At 34.6% G+C, this 16,149-nt stretch overlaps 1 protein-coding gene across 2 annotated transcripts in view; it reads right to left on the bottom strand.

Moving 5' to 3' along the window:
* The window catches only part of arhgap32a (Rho GTPase activating protein 32a), a 43,471-nt gene extending 28,629 nt beyond the window's left edge, over nucleotides 1-14,842 (bottom strand). Inside the window, exons 1-5 of one of the 2 annotated variants that reach the window (XM_051129468.1) lie at nucleotides 14,648-14,842; nucleotides 6,699-6,861; nucleotides 1,482-1,569; nucleotides 1,290-1,384; nucleotides 1,109-1,193 (exon numbers count right to left, since the gene is read on the bottom strand). In XM_051129468.1, the coding sequence (XP_050985425.1) occupies nucleotides 1,109-1,193; nucleotides 1,290-1,384; nucleotides 1,482-1,569; nucleotides 6,699-6,787 (357 nt within the window). In that variant the 5' untranslated portion in view covers nucleotides 6,788-6,861; nucleotides 14,648-14,842. The remainder of the gene's footprint in view (nucleotides 1-1,108; nucleotides 1,194-1,289; nucleotides 1,385-1,481; nucleotides 1,570-6,698; nucleotides 6,862-14,647) is intronic. The other variant, XM_051129469.1, reaches the window with a different exon arrangement.
* Nucleotides 14,843-16,149: the final 1,307 nt, after the last annotated feature.

Below are 16,149 nucleotides of genomic sequence, written 5' to 3'. Positions count from 1 at the left end.
GAGAAAAAAAGTCAGAATTGTGAGATATAAACTCACAATTCCGAGGAAGTAAAAAGTCAAAATTGCAAGTTTCTCACAATTCTTAAATGTCAAAATTGCGAGTTTATATCCCATAATTATGAGAAAAAAAAGTCAGAATTGCAAGACATAAACACAATTCTGAGAAAAAAAGTCAAAATTGCAAGTTAATCTCACAATTCTTAGAAAAATGTCAGAATTGAGTGTTTATATCTTGTAATTCTAACTTTATAACTTGCAAATGCAAGTTTATACCTCACACTTCTGAGAAAAAGAGTCAGAATTGTGAGATGTGAACTTGCAATTGTGAGAAAAAAAGAATTGTGAGATGAAAGTCACAATTACCTTTATTTACTTTTTATTCAGTGGTGAAAACAGGCTTTCATAATAACTGGAAGAGGGTGTGATTTCAGAAAAAAAGTTTTTGTTTTTGTAACCATGATGGCTGATGACTTTGTGTATGTAAGAGTATGTCTGCAGAGTGTCAGCATTAATCATCATGGTTTCTATGACTATGAACATCATATAAATAATAACATATTACCGCCTATATTAACACATCACATTAATATACTGTCTGTTACTGTAAGTTAGCAGGATCCTGGCCTGTGCTAATAAAGTGTAAGCAAGCTTTCGCAATCATAACAGAGATCATTTGCATAAGTAGAAGATTAAAATATAAAAAACTAAACTGGGCTGTTTTGCAGCATGATATCTTGACTTACACGTGTATGAGAAAATAAGAGAAAAGTCTAATGAACCCCGAACTTTATATTATCTGAGGAAATGGACAGTGATAATGCTAAGACATTCGTATAAATATAACAGTTTGGGGAGGAACAGTGAAGCTGAAATCCAAACAGCTAGCCAACATGTTTTCCACAGTCTTAAGATCTTGCAAGATAGCAAATAACCTGACAGAGACCAATGTGTATTGCTTGTAACTTAAACCACAGCCCTAATTTCAACATGATGGATAATCCGCCACCAATGAAACCAAGACCACAGCCAAAAACCTAATTAACACATTCCCATCAACCATGAGTGATCATGGTTTTCAGCAGCACTGCATTTACCATAAAACCCTCACCTGCATAGAGCCAAAGTCAACATTCTCATAGTGGAAGTGGGCACATTCTGCCAGCCTGGGAAAATGGCCTTTGGTGAGGGACAGTCTGTAAAACAAAAAGAGCTCATCAGTATTCTGCTCCGTGGGTCTGAAAGAGACAAAACAGAGATAGAACTCTTCCCTTTAACGTACAAACACCTACTTTTTAACGTTCTTGACCTTCATGCTGGCCGTGCTGGCACACGAGCGCAGAGAAGATTCGGCAGGCAGATCAGGGACCATCGACGCACCTCGTGCCTGCATATACAAACACGCACATGTAAACAAACGATTACGCAGCACTCTAAATGCATTAAGCGTGACATACAGAAAGCCAGTACACACACACACGCACCATAACAGCAATGGCGTCCTCCCAGCCTGCAGTCTCTGCCGGCTGCAAGCTCCTATCTTCCTCCCCCTCATCCTCCTCTGGGTGGGGCCTTAAAGAAAAGAGAATCAGAGAGGGATATGTTGAAATAAGCTTATGCTTTGACATACACACATACCTCTGTATCGCATCGCTCGGCATAAAGCAATTACACTAGTGAATTTCCTGAGCTAGGATTGTTTTATGGAAATAGCTCACCCAAAAATGATTTGAATTGGTTTGACACTTCTGTAGAACACAAAATAAGATGTTTTGCAGAATGCTCCTGCTGCTCTTTTCCAACCAATGAAATCAGTTAGTGACCATGGGTTGTCAACTCCTAAAGGAATAGAATTAAAAATTCCTGATAGTTTATTCACCCCCATGTCATCCAGGATCTTTGTCTTTCTTTCTTCAGTCAAAAAGAAGTTAAGGTTTTTGAGTAAAACATTCTGGGATTTTTTTCCATATAGTGGACTTCTTGGGTTGAAGCTCCAAATTGCAGTTTTAATGCAGCTTCAAAGGGCTCTACATGATCCTAGCTGAGAAATAAGGGTCTTGCCTAGCGAAACGATCGGTCATTTTCTAAACGAAAAAAATTATATACTTTTTAACCACAAATGCTCATCTCGCACTAGCTCTGCAATGCACAGTCATGGTGGAAAGGTCACACGTGGTTAGTTCTTCATCCGTGTACTTCGGTTCAAAAAGGTAGAGTAGGGCCAAAAACTCCATCCCATTTTCACCTCCAACTTCAAAATCGTCCACCATCGTTTTACTTTTTTTTTTGTAATCGGCGTTTGACTTTCTTTGCACTTTTGCTTTGTAAACACTGGGTCGTTCTACCACTAAGGTGATTACGTAATGCATAAAGTCATGGATGCAAAGCTAGGGCAAGAGCATTTGTGGTTAAAAAGTATGTAAATGACTGATCGTTTTGCTAGATAAGACTGTTATTCCTTGGCTGGGATTGTGTAGAGCCATTTGAAGCTGCATTGAAACTGCAATTTGAACCTTCAACCTGTTGATATCCATTGAAGTCCACCATATGGAGAAAAATCATTGAATGTTTTCCTCAAAAACCGCAATTTCTTTTCGACTGAAGAACGAAAGACATGAACATCCTGGATGACATAGGGGTGAGTAAATTATCAGAAAATTTTGATTCTGGAGTTAACTAATCTTTTTTTTCTTTTCTTTTCTTTTTTTTTTTTTTTTTTTTACAAAAAAAGGCTCCTTAAAAGTCATATGACTAGTACACTGTATTCCAGGTCTTCTAAAGGCATACAACCAGGGCTGTGCAAAAACAATCTCGTAAGTAATTCCGGTTCTGTAGTTAGTCATAAATCTCCATCACGTGCTGTCAGATGGAGCAGCGTTTACTACACAGAGCCGTAGTTCACTGACAAGCTACGCAATATTGCATTCATCATCGAATATGTATCGCCTCTGATTATGAACTCGATCACATAGCTTATCAGTGAACTACAACTTTGTGTAGTAAACGCCTCTCCATCTGACAGCATGTGATGGATGTTTACGACTAATTACAGAACCGGCATTACTGTCGAGATGTGCATGATAATCGCATACGTTTTTTTTGCACAGCCCTACGTACAACAAGAAACAGACCAAAAAAAAAGGCCTGGAATACAAGTAGTACATGTACAACGATACATAGTAGTCTATGCTAGTCTTTTAGCTTTAGACTATGAATCGGTGCAGTTGAATAATATCAAATGTCTTTTATTTTGAGCACAAATTGTTTTCATCTCTCATGTGTCTCTCAACAACAAAACACGTTTCTTGTAACTTTGTTTTGTTCGGAACAACTTGAAAAGTCTGTTAGTGTGTCATCCTCATTTGCTTAGTGTATGATGCCAAGTTCTCTATAATCATTTGCAAAATTGTCAAGTGTGTAATGCCTAGTGTTTTGAAATATGCTTAGGTTTTAAAGGTTGTGCAATGGAACAAAAAGTTGTTACTTGATGAAAAACAATCCCTCATTCACAATATGTTGCGTCACAAAAAGCTACTGTATGACTTCAGAAAAATTGGAAAATAATGCATGCGTCATTGTACTCTTGTGAACACTTGTCAAAGACTGAGAGGCAAGAGAAAAAAATGTTAAATTAAGTTGTTATTTTGGTTTTCTAGCGCACAAAAAATATTCTTGTTGCTTTATAACATTAGTGTTAAACTGATGTCACAAGGACTATTTTTAACAATGTCCTTACTATCTTTCTGGGCCTTGAACATGTCAGTTGCATTGCTGTCTATGCAGGGTCAGATTTCATCTATGCAAGAGCTATGCAAGCTCTCGGATTTCATAAAAAAAAATCTTAGTTTGTGTTCTGAAGATGAACAAAGGTCTTACAGGTTTGGAAAGACATGAGGGAGAGTAATTAATGACAGAATTTTCATTTTTGTGTAAACTATCTCTTTAAATAACATGTACACACCCTAAATGACAATATAAACATTTCTAAAAAAAAAAATAAATTGCTACATGTTACGTTTTGTAAAGCTTTTTAAAGACCCAAACCCAGATCTCAAGCCAACAGCTCCTATATGACCCAAGCACGTGCACAGGCCACTGTGCCATCTGATACATTCCTTCAGGTCCAGTTCCTTTCCTCAGTTTTGGCTGCCTAATCAAGCACGACATGCAGACAATAAACTAACCAAGTTGAGAGGCACCACTCATTACACTGAACTTATGACCCGTGCGTGAGGAAATAATCAAATAAGCTAAACTGACCAAGGCTGAGCTGTGTCAATAACACAAGAGTAAAGCTGCTCAACAAACACATGACAGTCCTAATGCATTTTCAATGTGTCTGTTAGGATCCTATATACAGAAAAATTACAAAATCGGATTTGCTAATGAGGGTATTGAGCCTTATATAATGTCTAATCACTTAGTAAAGCTATTTAGGATGTGTAGCAGTTACTCTTGCAATCAATTAAATTATACAGAATTTTATTATGTCAGCCAATCACAATAAACTATACTCAAAAGGTACATTTATTTATCATCTTTAAAGGTAAAAGCTCACGGTTCATTTTACATACACATCATGAAATGATCTGTCCGTTTCAGAAAATCTCCAGAGCATTACTCAGTTCGCTCTGCAGCTGAGAACATGGCCGGGAGGGCCGAAACAAGGAGACATTAAAGAAGATCAGATCAACTGTGGCAAAAAGCACACTATTGTACGTTTTGCGACGCACAAGGATATCGCTTCAATCAGTCACTCAGTCAGTCACAAATGAACCACCCTAAATAACAAAGAACCGGGCTAAAGTGTAACTTGAAATATGATGCGCTTCAGGGGTAGGGAAAGGTGAGCTGGAACAGCTTTAAGGATTGGAAAGCCTTTAGAATGGGAATAAAAGGCTAGAGTTTAGTCAATTCATTCTGTAGACAAAAGACAGAGTCAGTGATTTTGTTCCCGAACATCCCACACTCCCTCCTTCCTCCACTAGATTAGACCACCGTGAGATTGGACGATAATGCCTGATCCTGTTCATGGAAGAAAGAGGCAAAAGTTTACAGCCATTTTAAAGTCACAGGTGCTACATAATGGCAGATCAGTGAGTTCGAAATAACCAACTACGGGTGAATGATTTATGAAAGTGTTCACAATGAAGTAGTGTTAGTTTTTATTATATTTAGTCAAAATTTTGTCAATATTCATGTAATGTTTTAATATTTCTTTAACTTTTTTGTCTTTATTGTTTAGTCAATGAAAATAGTTGACATTATAGTCACATTTAGTCATGCTGCACGACGATGGTTAAACTGATCAAAATTATAATTGCAATTATCACAAAAAACTGCTGCTCATGTCATCCAATGAACAGGATATTTGGATTGTAACTTAAAAAAAAAAAAAAAAAAAAAAAAAAAAGGCGTAGAATGTCAAATGTCAAAAACATGAAATTATTTCCGCAATGTGGAAAATGTGGACAGAATCACAGAATCTGGTCATAAAATAAATGTTCAGTTTAACGTAACGAAACGGTGACAGAAATTTTATTTAATGTAATTATAGTACTACTAATAATAAAAACAGAAAACCAGAAAAACCAAAATTTATTTAGCAGAAAAATGTTTTTGCTAAATAAAATTTAATTTAACTGTTAAAACAGTGTCTAAAAAATAAAAACTGGAGAAATGCAATGCAAAAATTAAAAATTAAAAAAATGAATTTGAAAAAAAATAAATAAATAAAACGGAATATGGTAAAAAAAAAAAAAAAAAAAAACCTAAAAAAATTAATAGGGCCCTAGTAAAACGTAATAATTTTATTATTTGTAATCTTAATCATTGGTTTTTGTTTGAAAACTAACTAGTCACTAACTAACCTTGCTATAAAAATGCCAAATTATCTGATATTTTACATTATTGATATTTTTAACTTGATGGGGGTCTGCAATGGTCTTTATATAGTTTCATGTTTCTGCATATTGGTTGCATAACATGATTTTAATCTGGCAGACAAGAAAAAAAAATACAAATAAATAATAATAATAATAATTATAATAATAATAATAATAATAAGCAGGTTTGTTTCAATAACAATACAAATAAAATAATAATTACAGTGCTTAATGTAGTTCTTGTTAATGTTAAAGCTTTCCTTTCAAGACTTCAGTTCTTTTAATCAGGGTTTTACTACATTATAATATCAGAACAGTTATTACCCTGCAATTGTTCATATGAATTACATATTTAATGAATAAATGAACAGATAATATAAAAGATGTGTCATGTCACTGACTATTCCATTAAACCATGCCAGCTTCCTTGGGGCGGTACAACACGTTCATTGATGACTCTACTGTCCTTGTTATCATCTCTGTAGGGCACCAGTTGCACACAATTCACCACTATAATTTACTCCTCAGGGGACAAATTCACATCTGCTGCATGCAGTGCTGCTGAAATATGCTGTCTCAGAAATAGAATAAGGTGACCGGTCACATGACGCATAAAACGCTTGTGTGTGCAAAAACCAAATCATGCACTGCACCTGATTATGCAGAGATTCAGCCAAATGTAAAGAAAATGCCTCAGCTAACCTTGTAAAAGAAACACACACAAGCAGAGGCACGCTATACGGCAAATCTAATCGCAATCGAGCACCGCAGCCGCCAAAGCACATTGAGAGGCGAAGTATGCAGGCTGTTACTCACCCTTCACAGGGATCATGAGTGCATGCGTCTCTCAGAGGTGTTGGAGCTCTGCCGTGTGTCGCTGCTGCAGTCCCGCTGCACGCCTCCATGATACTGAGTCACTGCAACAGCTGCCCGTCTGTGAGGGGAGGGAGGAGACTGGACTTTAACACAAACCTCCAACCTGAGCAAAAAAATGAAGGCCTGTGGTATGAAAATCTTCATGATTTGAAAAGATGTTATACAACGATCAAAAGCTTAATACAAAAACAATTTTTAGTACAAAGATTAAAATGCAAATATTACAAAATATGACATGAAAAAGTGTATAAATCACTGTTTTTCTAAAGAAACACTGTCCAACAGTGATACCAGCAGGTAAAGTTACAGTGGGAGTCCACGTCTCTCTCGCCTCCCCTGAGCCCATTGAGTTTTAACAGACCCCTGGGTTTGGTGGGAGGTAATTGAGAATGAATGGGAGAAAGTCAATGGCAATGCCTCCTTTGTGATATGATTGGATCCCAGATAGCACATGTACGTCTGCAAGATGTCTGTTAAAGAGCTCTTGATCTGGAAAGCATCTGCGGTGCACAAACGTCTGGCAGACATCTGTAAGATGTCAGTTTTACATACATCATTCTAAATAATAAACATCTTAAAGACATCTAATAGACGTCTCTTTGACATCTGATTGGAAACGTCCATTAGACGCATTTCAGATGAGCAAACTACGTCTTTCAGATGTCTTGCAGATGTAAATGCAGACGTCAAATGAACGTCTCCGAGATGTACGTGTGCTATCAGGGAAGGGTCTGGTTTTGTTCACCTGTGATTGGATAAATCCCACCACTTGTGTTCTTGTGCATTCCACATTCGCAAATGAGTCTGAATGAACAATATAATGGCGTTAATGGGAAGACTAATTTAAAACAGTAAGTAAACAACTCACACAGTTAGGGTGTGTTCACACTTGGCTTAAAACAAACTCTGGAGACTCTGGAGACAAACAAACTCTGCTCTGTTAGTGTGGTTCATTTGAGCAAGTGTGAATGCTGCCATCCAAACAAACAAGCAGGCCGAAACTGCTAAAAAGATGGGTATTGGTCCACTTCCAAATAAACTCTGGTGCGGTTCGAATTAAATATGAACGCAACACAGACCAAATACTTCTAAACTAACCAAAAACAGGAAGTAATGACAAGATGCGACGCAATGCAACATGATTTCACGAAGGGAACAAGCTGTGTATCCAAAACAAAATGAGCAGAGGGGTAAACGTGGAGCAATTAGGCAGTAAAGTGCCTTTTATGAGCTCTTTGTGAGTTTGCAGGTGGTGACAATAAAATCATACACATGCAACAATGAGCACGCTTAGTCCAGCAGATGGCATTAGGTGTATTCGGCTTAAAGCGGCACGATAGTGAATGGGTACTTTGACGTCAAACACTGGCAGCGCCGCTTTATTCGAACGCACCTTTTCCTTTTGTTTGGAGGGTTGGTGAGTTCCGTCACAAAATATACCTCATTCAGCCCAACCAATCAGGTTGCCTTTAGGCCTTTAGGTTCGTTATAAAAAATGCCAGTGTGAATGCTAAACAGACCAGGACCAAATGTATAATTTTCCTTTTTGGTCTGGACCAGATAATCCAAACGAACTGAACTACAAGTGTGAACACACCCTTAGATATAAGGGTGGTCAAATTGTAAAAAAATAAAATAAAATTGTAAAGGGATATGGTGGGTCGGTGGGGGGTTATGTGGTTCTGTGATTGCAAATGATTAAAAAATTTGTCTAGTTTTTAAACATATTTATTTAACAAAAAACAAGCTTTATAAGCTTTATTGTGAGCTGTTTTTCTTGTGAGGCTTGAAAGGTCCCAATATACTGCGGAGTATGTTTTTGGGCTAGTTAAGGCATGTCATGTATAAATAAATATGACTCTAAAATCGCCAGTATGTGGCAGCAAGTGTCTGTTTAATTAATTATTCATTGCATTTTCCCCTGCTAAAAAACAAACAAACAAAAAAAACTTGCCTAAACTGGTTGGCTGGTCTTAGCTGGTTTAAGCTGGTTTAAGCTGGTTGTTCCAGCTGGTCTCCCAGCCTGACCAGCTAAGGAAGTGGCCAAAACTCCTCTAAAACCAGCCAACTATTTGAACTATTTCATTTGCAAAACACATACAAAAAAAAAAAAGACAAATTGTTCCTAAAATGTAACTCACCCTGTTAAAAAAAAACAAGCACATGCTGGATAGGTAGGTTAAAGCTTACCCTTAGCCGGTTTATGCTGGTCATGTGCTGGTCCTAAGTTGTTCCCTCCTGCTCAGGACCAGCTTAGGACCAGCACATGACCAAGAACCAGCATAAACCACCTAAGGATCAGCTAAGGACCATCTTAAACCAGCTCAAACCAGAATCCATGCTTCAAAACCAACCTAACCAGCATATGTTGTTGTTGTTTTTTTTCCAACAGGGCACTCAATGAACTTCTTGTCTATTGAACTGTTCTGTTGTATAAAATTAATTTAACATTCGCAAAAGGCCTTCGGTCCCCACAATGTTAAAAAATTATTAAAATAGTAAATGATGTTTATCTGAAAATGTAACAATGCAAACATGTTTTCTGTAAGGGTTAGGTTTAGGGTTAGGGTTGGGTTAGGGGATAGACAATATCATTTGGTCAGTATAAAATCTATAGAAGTCTATGGAAAGTCCCCACAATTCACAAAAACAAACATGTGTGTGTGCGCACGTGCTAGAACGGTGATTAAACTGACTTGGAACTACCTGTGCATTAAACGGTTTTACTGTATACCAGCCAGCCAATCATAATCCAGTATCCAGACATTCCATGGAATAAATTATTATACGTAATGAATACTGATATTGATATCGCACAATAATATACAGCATTACTAATCTAAATGGGATGTAGGAGTGGATGGTGGTTGTACAGAAGGAATGCTTTTTGTCTTTTTTCCCTCAATTCGAGCCCTGGATAAAACCACTTTGTTTTAAATCAAAATAAGACCTAAAATGGCATGAAAACATTATCTGTTGGAGTTTTCAGTGAGTAATCAGCTTGGTGAAATGTAAAGTAAATCTCTGTGCCTGTGACCAATATTTACCGAGCTCTGATGACTGATGATCCAAAAACTTCAAAAATTGTTAGAAGTTAGATATTAAAAAGAATAGCTGAACATAAGTTCACAAATAAAATATTTTGTTTAAATTGTTACTGCCTTGAGTTTTTATTTTAATAAATGTAAAATGCTTAAAAACACTTTGATGAGATTCATACTTGGCGTTAATAAATTGTTATACATTGTTAATGTAAAAATATAAAATAGAATTGTTTTTTTGTTTTGTTTTTTACTTGGATTTAACCAAGAAAATGTGACTGTGACATGAATTCACATTTGAAAAAAAAAGCTGAGCTTTGCCTCCTCATTTCAGAACATACTGACAGTAGTATACCAACATAAGCTTTGAGGAAATAAAAAAAAAAAGTTTTTTAGCTAAACTTAACTAACCACCCTTTAGAAAAAAAAAGTCCAGAGCTCATAAAGGTACTGAATGATTAGTTGAACGTTTAGAAACATTTAAAAATGATGACTAGTTTCAACTTAAGTTTGGGTATTGCAAAAACATAAATAAATGATTCATAAATTATTTGTAAAGATGTGTAAATAGGGTGAATTCAGGTTATTTGGGGTGCTGTTTGCCACTCAGTTGACTTCTCATAAAGGTACTAATGATTAGTAAACATTTATAAACATTTACAAATGATGAATAGTTTCTAACATAAGTGTTGAGTAAATAAAAACAAGCTTTTAGCTAAACTTAACTAACCACACTTTACACAAATGTTACAGCTGAAAGTCCAGAGCTCATAAAGGTACTGAATGACTGGTGAATGTTTAGAAAAATTTAAAAATGATGACTACTTTCAAATTTAGGGTGAATTCCAGTCATTTGGGACACTTTTTGTCAGAGCTGACTGCTTATACTAATGATTAGTAAACATTTATAAACATCTTTGAGTGATGAACAGTTTCCATTTTAGATTAAGTACTGCAAAACATTAACAAGTAATTAATAAATGATTTAAGATGTGTAGTAGAAGTCTAAGACCAAATATGAGGCCTTTACAGGCCGTGGTTATGAGTTAATGAATAATTAACATGAATAGTTGGTGAAGTGCTTAAAATGACTAATTAAGGGTTTTTTCACATTGTAAAAGGGAGCATCAGGTAATATATGAACTTTATATGAAGTTTAATGACATTTGTTACCATTCAAAAGAACACTAACAAGCTTTTAATCATTATTATAATTTCTGTCTAAATCATTTGTAAATTATGCAAGTACTGCTTTAAGCATAAGCATTAACTAATCATACATTAAGTATTATACAGTGTTGGGGAGTAACTAGTTACATGTAACGGAATTAAATAATTTAATTACAAAATAAATGTAATTGTAATTAGTTACAGTTACTGAGAAAAAATATGTAATTAAATTACAGTTACTTTTGAAAAATTTTAGTGATTACAAAGGGGATTACATCTGAATTTTTTCCACACCCACCCCCACTTACAGATTTAACTGACTTCTTTTTAATTGCATTGACTGCTCTAAAATGAGACACCAATGTTTCAGGAGTTTAGGACACAAAATAGGACACATGCTTATTTGATAACTGTTTTATTTCCTATTTGGGTTTATGAATATACTTTATTTTTTAAGATTGTTTTTTCCAAGGCATTGTTAGATGCTAGTGTTTTCTGTCATAACTATGCAAACATTTGATTTCAAACCCAGTATCATAGCTATTAAACTATTTCTTGTTATGATGTTATTATGTTATGATCTTGTTATGACATATAGCACAACTGCGCTCACGGTGACCCGAGTTCGATTCCTGTCTCGAGGTCCTTTGCTGATCCTGCTCCCCTCTCTCCTCCCAGCTCTTTCCTGTCATTTCTCTACTGTCCTATCACAATAAAAGGCATAAAAAGCCCAAAAATATAAGTTAAAAAAAAAGTCTGAATTTGTGGTGGCTGTGCTTTAAATGAAATTATTACACAGCTCAGACTCTTTCGGAGCAACTTAAGTCAGTGCTATATGCTTGATAATTTTTCTTGGCGGAAGCTTTGCGTATGTAATATTAAAGCTTAATTCAGTTTTATGTGGACAATTTCTTAATTCTGTCATCCTGGTATCGTGGACTTGCTCTATTGTTTCATACAAACGCAGCTGCTGCCATTTTTTTTTTTGTGTGTATATTGTAATGGATTATAAGACTAACAAACTAGCACTACTACTTAATTATTTATGTGGTAAAATGTTGTGTAAGAAAAGTGGTATGACTGCACTGTATCCCGAAAATGTCTAGTTTGAACTTGCCGTTTGCTAGCAACTGATTTCTTCATGGAAGCTTTACGTTCAAATATTTCAACTCAGATCAGTGTTTCATGTCTAATCATTTTAACACAAAACATCTAAATAATCCATCAAGCAGCTGGGTAATAAGTGAGATAATGTACATTCAGCCAGTTGTTATCGCAAAATAAAGATGTATGTTATCCCTTACTTATTATAATCTAATTCAAGTGATAAAGGGTTTTGAAAGTCTGACAGTAATCAGTTTTGAACACTACTGTAAGGTTCACTCTGCCTGGTTTAAATGTTTCAAAATGATTAACAGTTAAAATTTTTAGAAATTTATAAAAGTAATCAAAAAGTAATTAAAAGTAATGTTACATTACTTTAATAAAGTAATTGAAAAGTTACACTACTTATTACATTTTAAATCAAGTAACTTGTAATCTGTAACCTATTACATTTCCAAAGTAACCTTCCCAACACTGGTATTATATAATATTTTTTATTAGTCACCATTAATAAGCACATTATCCCATGTTTCGAACTATGCGAATATATGTTAAACAAGTTCTGTTAAGCATTATATAATGTTTGTTAATAGTTTACTCATTAACAATATCAGATAAGTGTTACCAAAACAGATTGAAAAATATGTGCACACGGTGGATGTTTATAAACATAGCTACTAACTCATAGCCGTATTGATAAAGAATGCACTCGAATTCATGCGAAAATCAGTTGGCTATATGGTGACTGTGGACCTTGAAATTCAAATGAACCCATAGAAAATCAATGAAAAGGACAGTTTGTGCTGTGTTCAGTGATGCATGATGAATACAGGACTTGCACAAGACTTGTATGAGGAACATATACGCTATGCTGTCAATAATTCAAGTGTGAAGTATAAACAAAAGGAATGCTGGAATATTGAGACACACCCACCATGACAGTTAAACCACCTGTATGGAGATTTGCATGCACAGAAGTTATGATCTGTTGGTTCTAATAGCATAGTGAGATATACACTCACAATATATTCCTGTCACACTCCAGCTTTACTATCAGAAGTGCTGACAGGGAGAAGCCTGATGTTGATTCAGCAGAATGAACGCTCCCTTTCAGGAAAGACAGCTCCCTGTGAGCGTGCAGGCACCTGAGAGGGTTAACCTCACCTTTAATACATAAGCGCACAGTAGTTCTGGTGATTAATCCAAACCTATTTACACAGCCTGTATGGCCACTTAAAAACTGTTGTTTAATTCTTTTGAACAGTTTGGGAGAGGACAGAGGTCATTTTGGAATTCAGTATCTCAATATAGGACCAGTATGTGGTCTGTATTCTTTGATTTTGAAGACTACAATAAAAATCAGGGATTTAAAATATATTTTAAGTATTATTTTAAATTAAACAGAACTTATAATATTAATTTATAATATTAATATTTTATAATACTTTATATATTATGTTTTATATATTTATTATCTATACATTATATATATATATATAATGTTTATTTTATTATTACAATTTTATTGATTTAATATTATTAAATGTATGTGTATACATACATACATACATACATACATACACATATACATATATATACATATACACATGTATATTTAACCATTTTATTTTTAATATTATTAATATTTAAAGTAAACTGTAATAATAATAAAATATATAATGTATAATATATCAATATATATTATATTATTTATTTAAAATGTGCATCATTTTATTTATATTTAGAATCCATATAATAACAATAAAAATATATTATAATAATATATTGATGATATATTTTATATATATTATATATATATATATATATATATATATATATATATATATATATATATATATATAATTACTTTATTTTATTTTTTACCTAACAAAAAAAATTACAATTGTCAAATTTCTTACTTTACATTAAATTTCTCATTTTGACTCAGGGTTCCAGACCTTTGGATCCCACTAGTATTCAGTAAACAGTTAAACATGATTTAAAGACATGAGACATCATTTACACAACTTGTGTATGGGATTGTGTAAAAACTGTACATTGACGTGGTTGCTAAGCGACAGACTGTCTTGAAATCCTTCAGGAACTGGTCAGTCTTGGATCCTGATTATCTGACGCGGAATGTTCACAGACCGGAGATAATATTCAATATTCAATAAACCAATACTGATTTATTGTTTTGTGATTAAGGAGGTGGGGAAGCAACCCTTATTTCATAGTGATGTTGAAATCTTGCTTTTGGCTGGAAGTAACAAAAAATAAATAAATAAATCACTGTTGTCATGGGCAACAGTATGTGACTTCAGCGCTTCCGGTCAGAGTTATTTACCTCAAATAATGACTCGTTGTGTCTACACGTTTCGTAACAAGGACTAAACAGTTTTAGGGTGTTTGTCCTTAACCAAGGTAAGTGAGGAATTTATAACGACTCAGATCTGACTACTAGCAAAAAGACGCAATTTTATCATATTACAGATAACACACTGTCAAATTTACAAGCGCAGGTGCTTCCTAAATCGCCAGCAAACAAAGAAAAGATCAACACGAGTCACTCACCTGTCTGTGATTTTGTTTTAGCGTTACTCCCCCAAATGAAATCCAAGAGTTGTTTCCCTCTAGAACAGATCCATTATGGTGAACGCGTGTGAAAAAGAGTCAAACCAAAGCATCCTTCATTGTGTGTGAACGTGAGATCCGGGAGTAAGTGAATGAATGAGTGCGGTCTCGAGGCAGGACACATGAAAAGTTCGTTCTCACGCATCACCTGATAAACGGAGTGCGCGTGTGCTTGGGGGCGTGGTCATGGGCGTGATCGGGAGCAAGGTGGATATCAGTAGGATCCATTTAACACTTGTGTGTCCATAAAAGAACCTGAGGTTTTGAGTCAAATTTAAAACGTTTAAAATCTTCAAATATTCATGATTATTGTACAGTTTAAATACATAGTATCACAGAAAATTTTATATTGTGACCCTGCACCACAAAACCAGTCTTAAGTAGCACGGGTAGTATATTTGTAGCAAAAACCAACAGTATATATTGTATGGGTCAAAATGCTCGTTTTTTCTTTTATACCAAAAATCATTAGGATATTAAGTGAAGATCATGTTCCATTAAGATATTTTGTACATTTCCTACCATAAATATATCAAAACTTAATTTTTTAATAGTAATATACATTGCTAAGAACTTCATTTGGTATTTTTAATAACACCCTTTTAATGCATTTAGCCACGTTAGCGCGTAATTAATTATTATTCTGGACTCGTTTGCTTGTTTGTACATTATATGCTTTTTTAATAATGTGTTTACTCAATTTGGTCATTTAAAAACACTGTAAGGCATTAAGCCACGTTAAGCGTTTTCCTTATAATGGATTCAAATGAGTCCAGAATAATAACACAACGTGTTTAATTACGCGTTAACGTGGCTAAATGCATTAAAACGGTATATATATATATATATATATATATATATATATATATATATATATATAATTAATAATTAATAAGTCAATCGTACTATACAGATAAGCAGATATGAGCAAAAAAAAAAAAAAAAAAAAAAAAAACAAAGCAACACGTTTAATTATGCGTTAAGCGTTTTCCTCCGATAGAAAACCATAATAAGGAAATGTAATAAAAAAGTAAATGTAATAAATGTAAAAAGCTCGACCTGACTTTCTTTAACGGGGTCATGACATGAATTTTTTCAAATCATCTTAATATGTTCCTTGAGGTTTACTTGTGATGTTAATAAAGTTTTTTGGTGCAAAAACACACAAATATGTGGAAAAACTGACCTGTTTTAGGGGCTTGTCAGTAATCGGCCACTGTTGTGATTGGTTAACGTCATTGCGAAGCAAACATAATCAATGGCCTCTCACTATTGCAGTGAGTTTTTTGACAGCATGATCAAAATAAAACGGTCATTTCCAGACAAAGCATTATGAAATCATTTACTTACAGTTTGTGATGCAGCTGCAGTCAGATCAAGTACCACTTCATCTTTCAACAAAAGTTTCTTTGTAAATTCCCCATTACACTGTGCCTTGTTTA

Source organism: Labeo rohita, chromosome 15 (genome assembly GCF_022985175.1).
Source record: "Labeo rohita strain BAU-BD-2019 chromosome 15, IGBB_LRoh.1.0, whole genome shotgun sequence".
NCBI classification, from domain to species: Eukaryota; Metazoa; Chordata; class Actinopteri; order Cypriniformes; family Cyprinidae; genus Labeo; species Labeo rohita.
The sequence above is the reverse complement of the archived record's forward strand: the minus strand, read 5'-3'. Positions and strand labels throughout refer to the sequence as shown.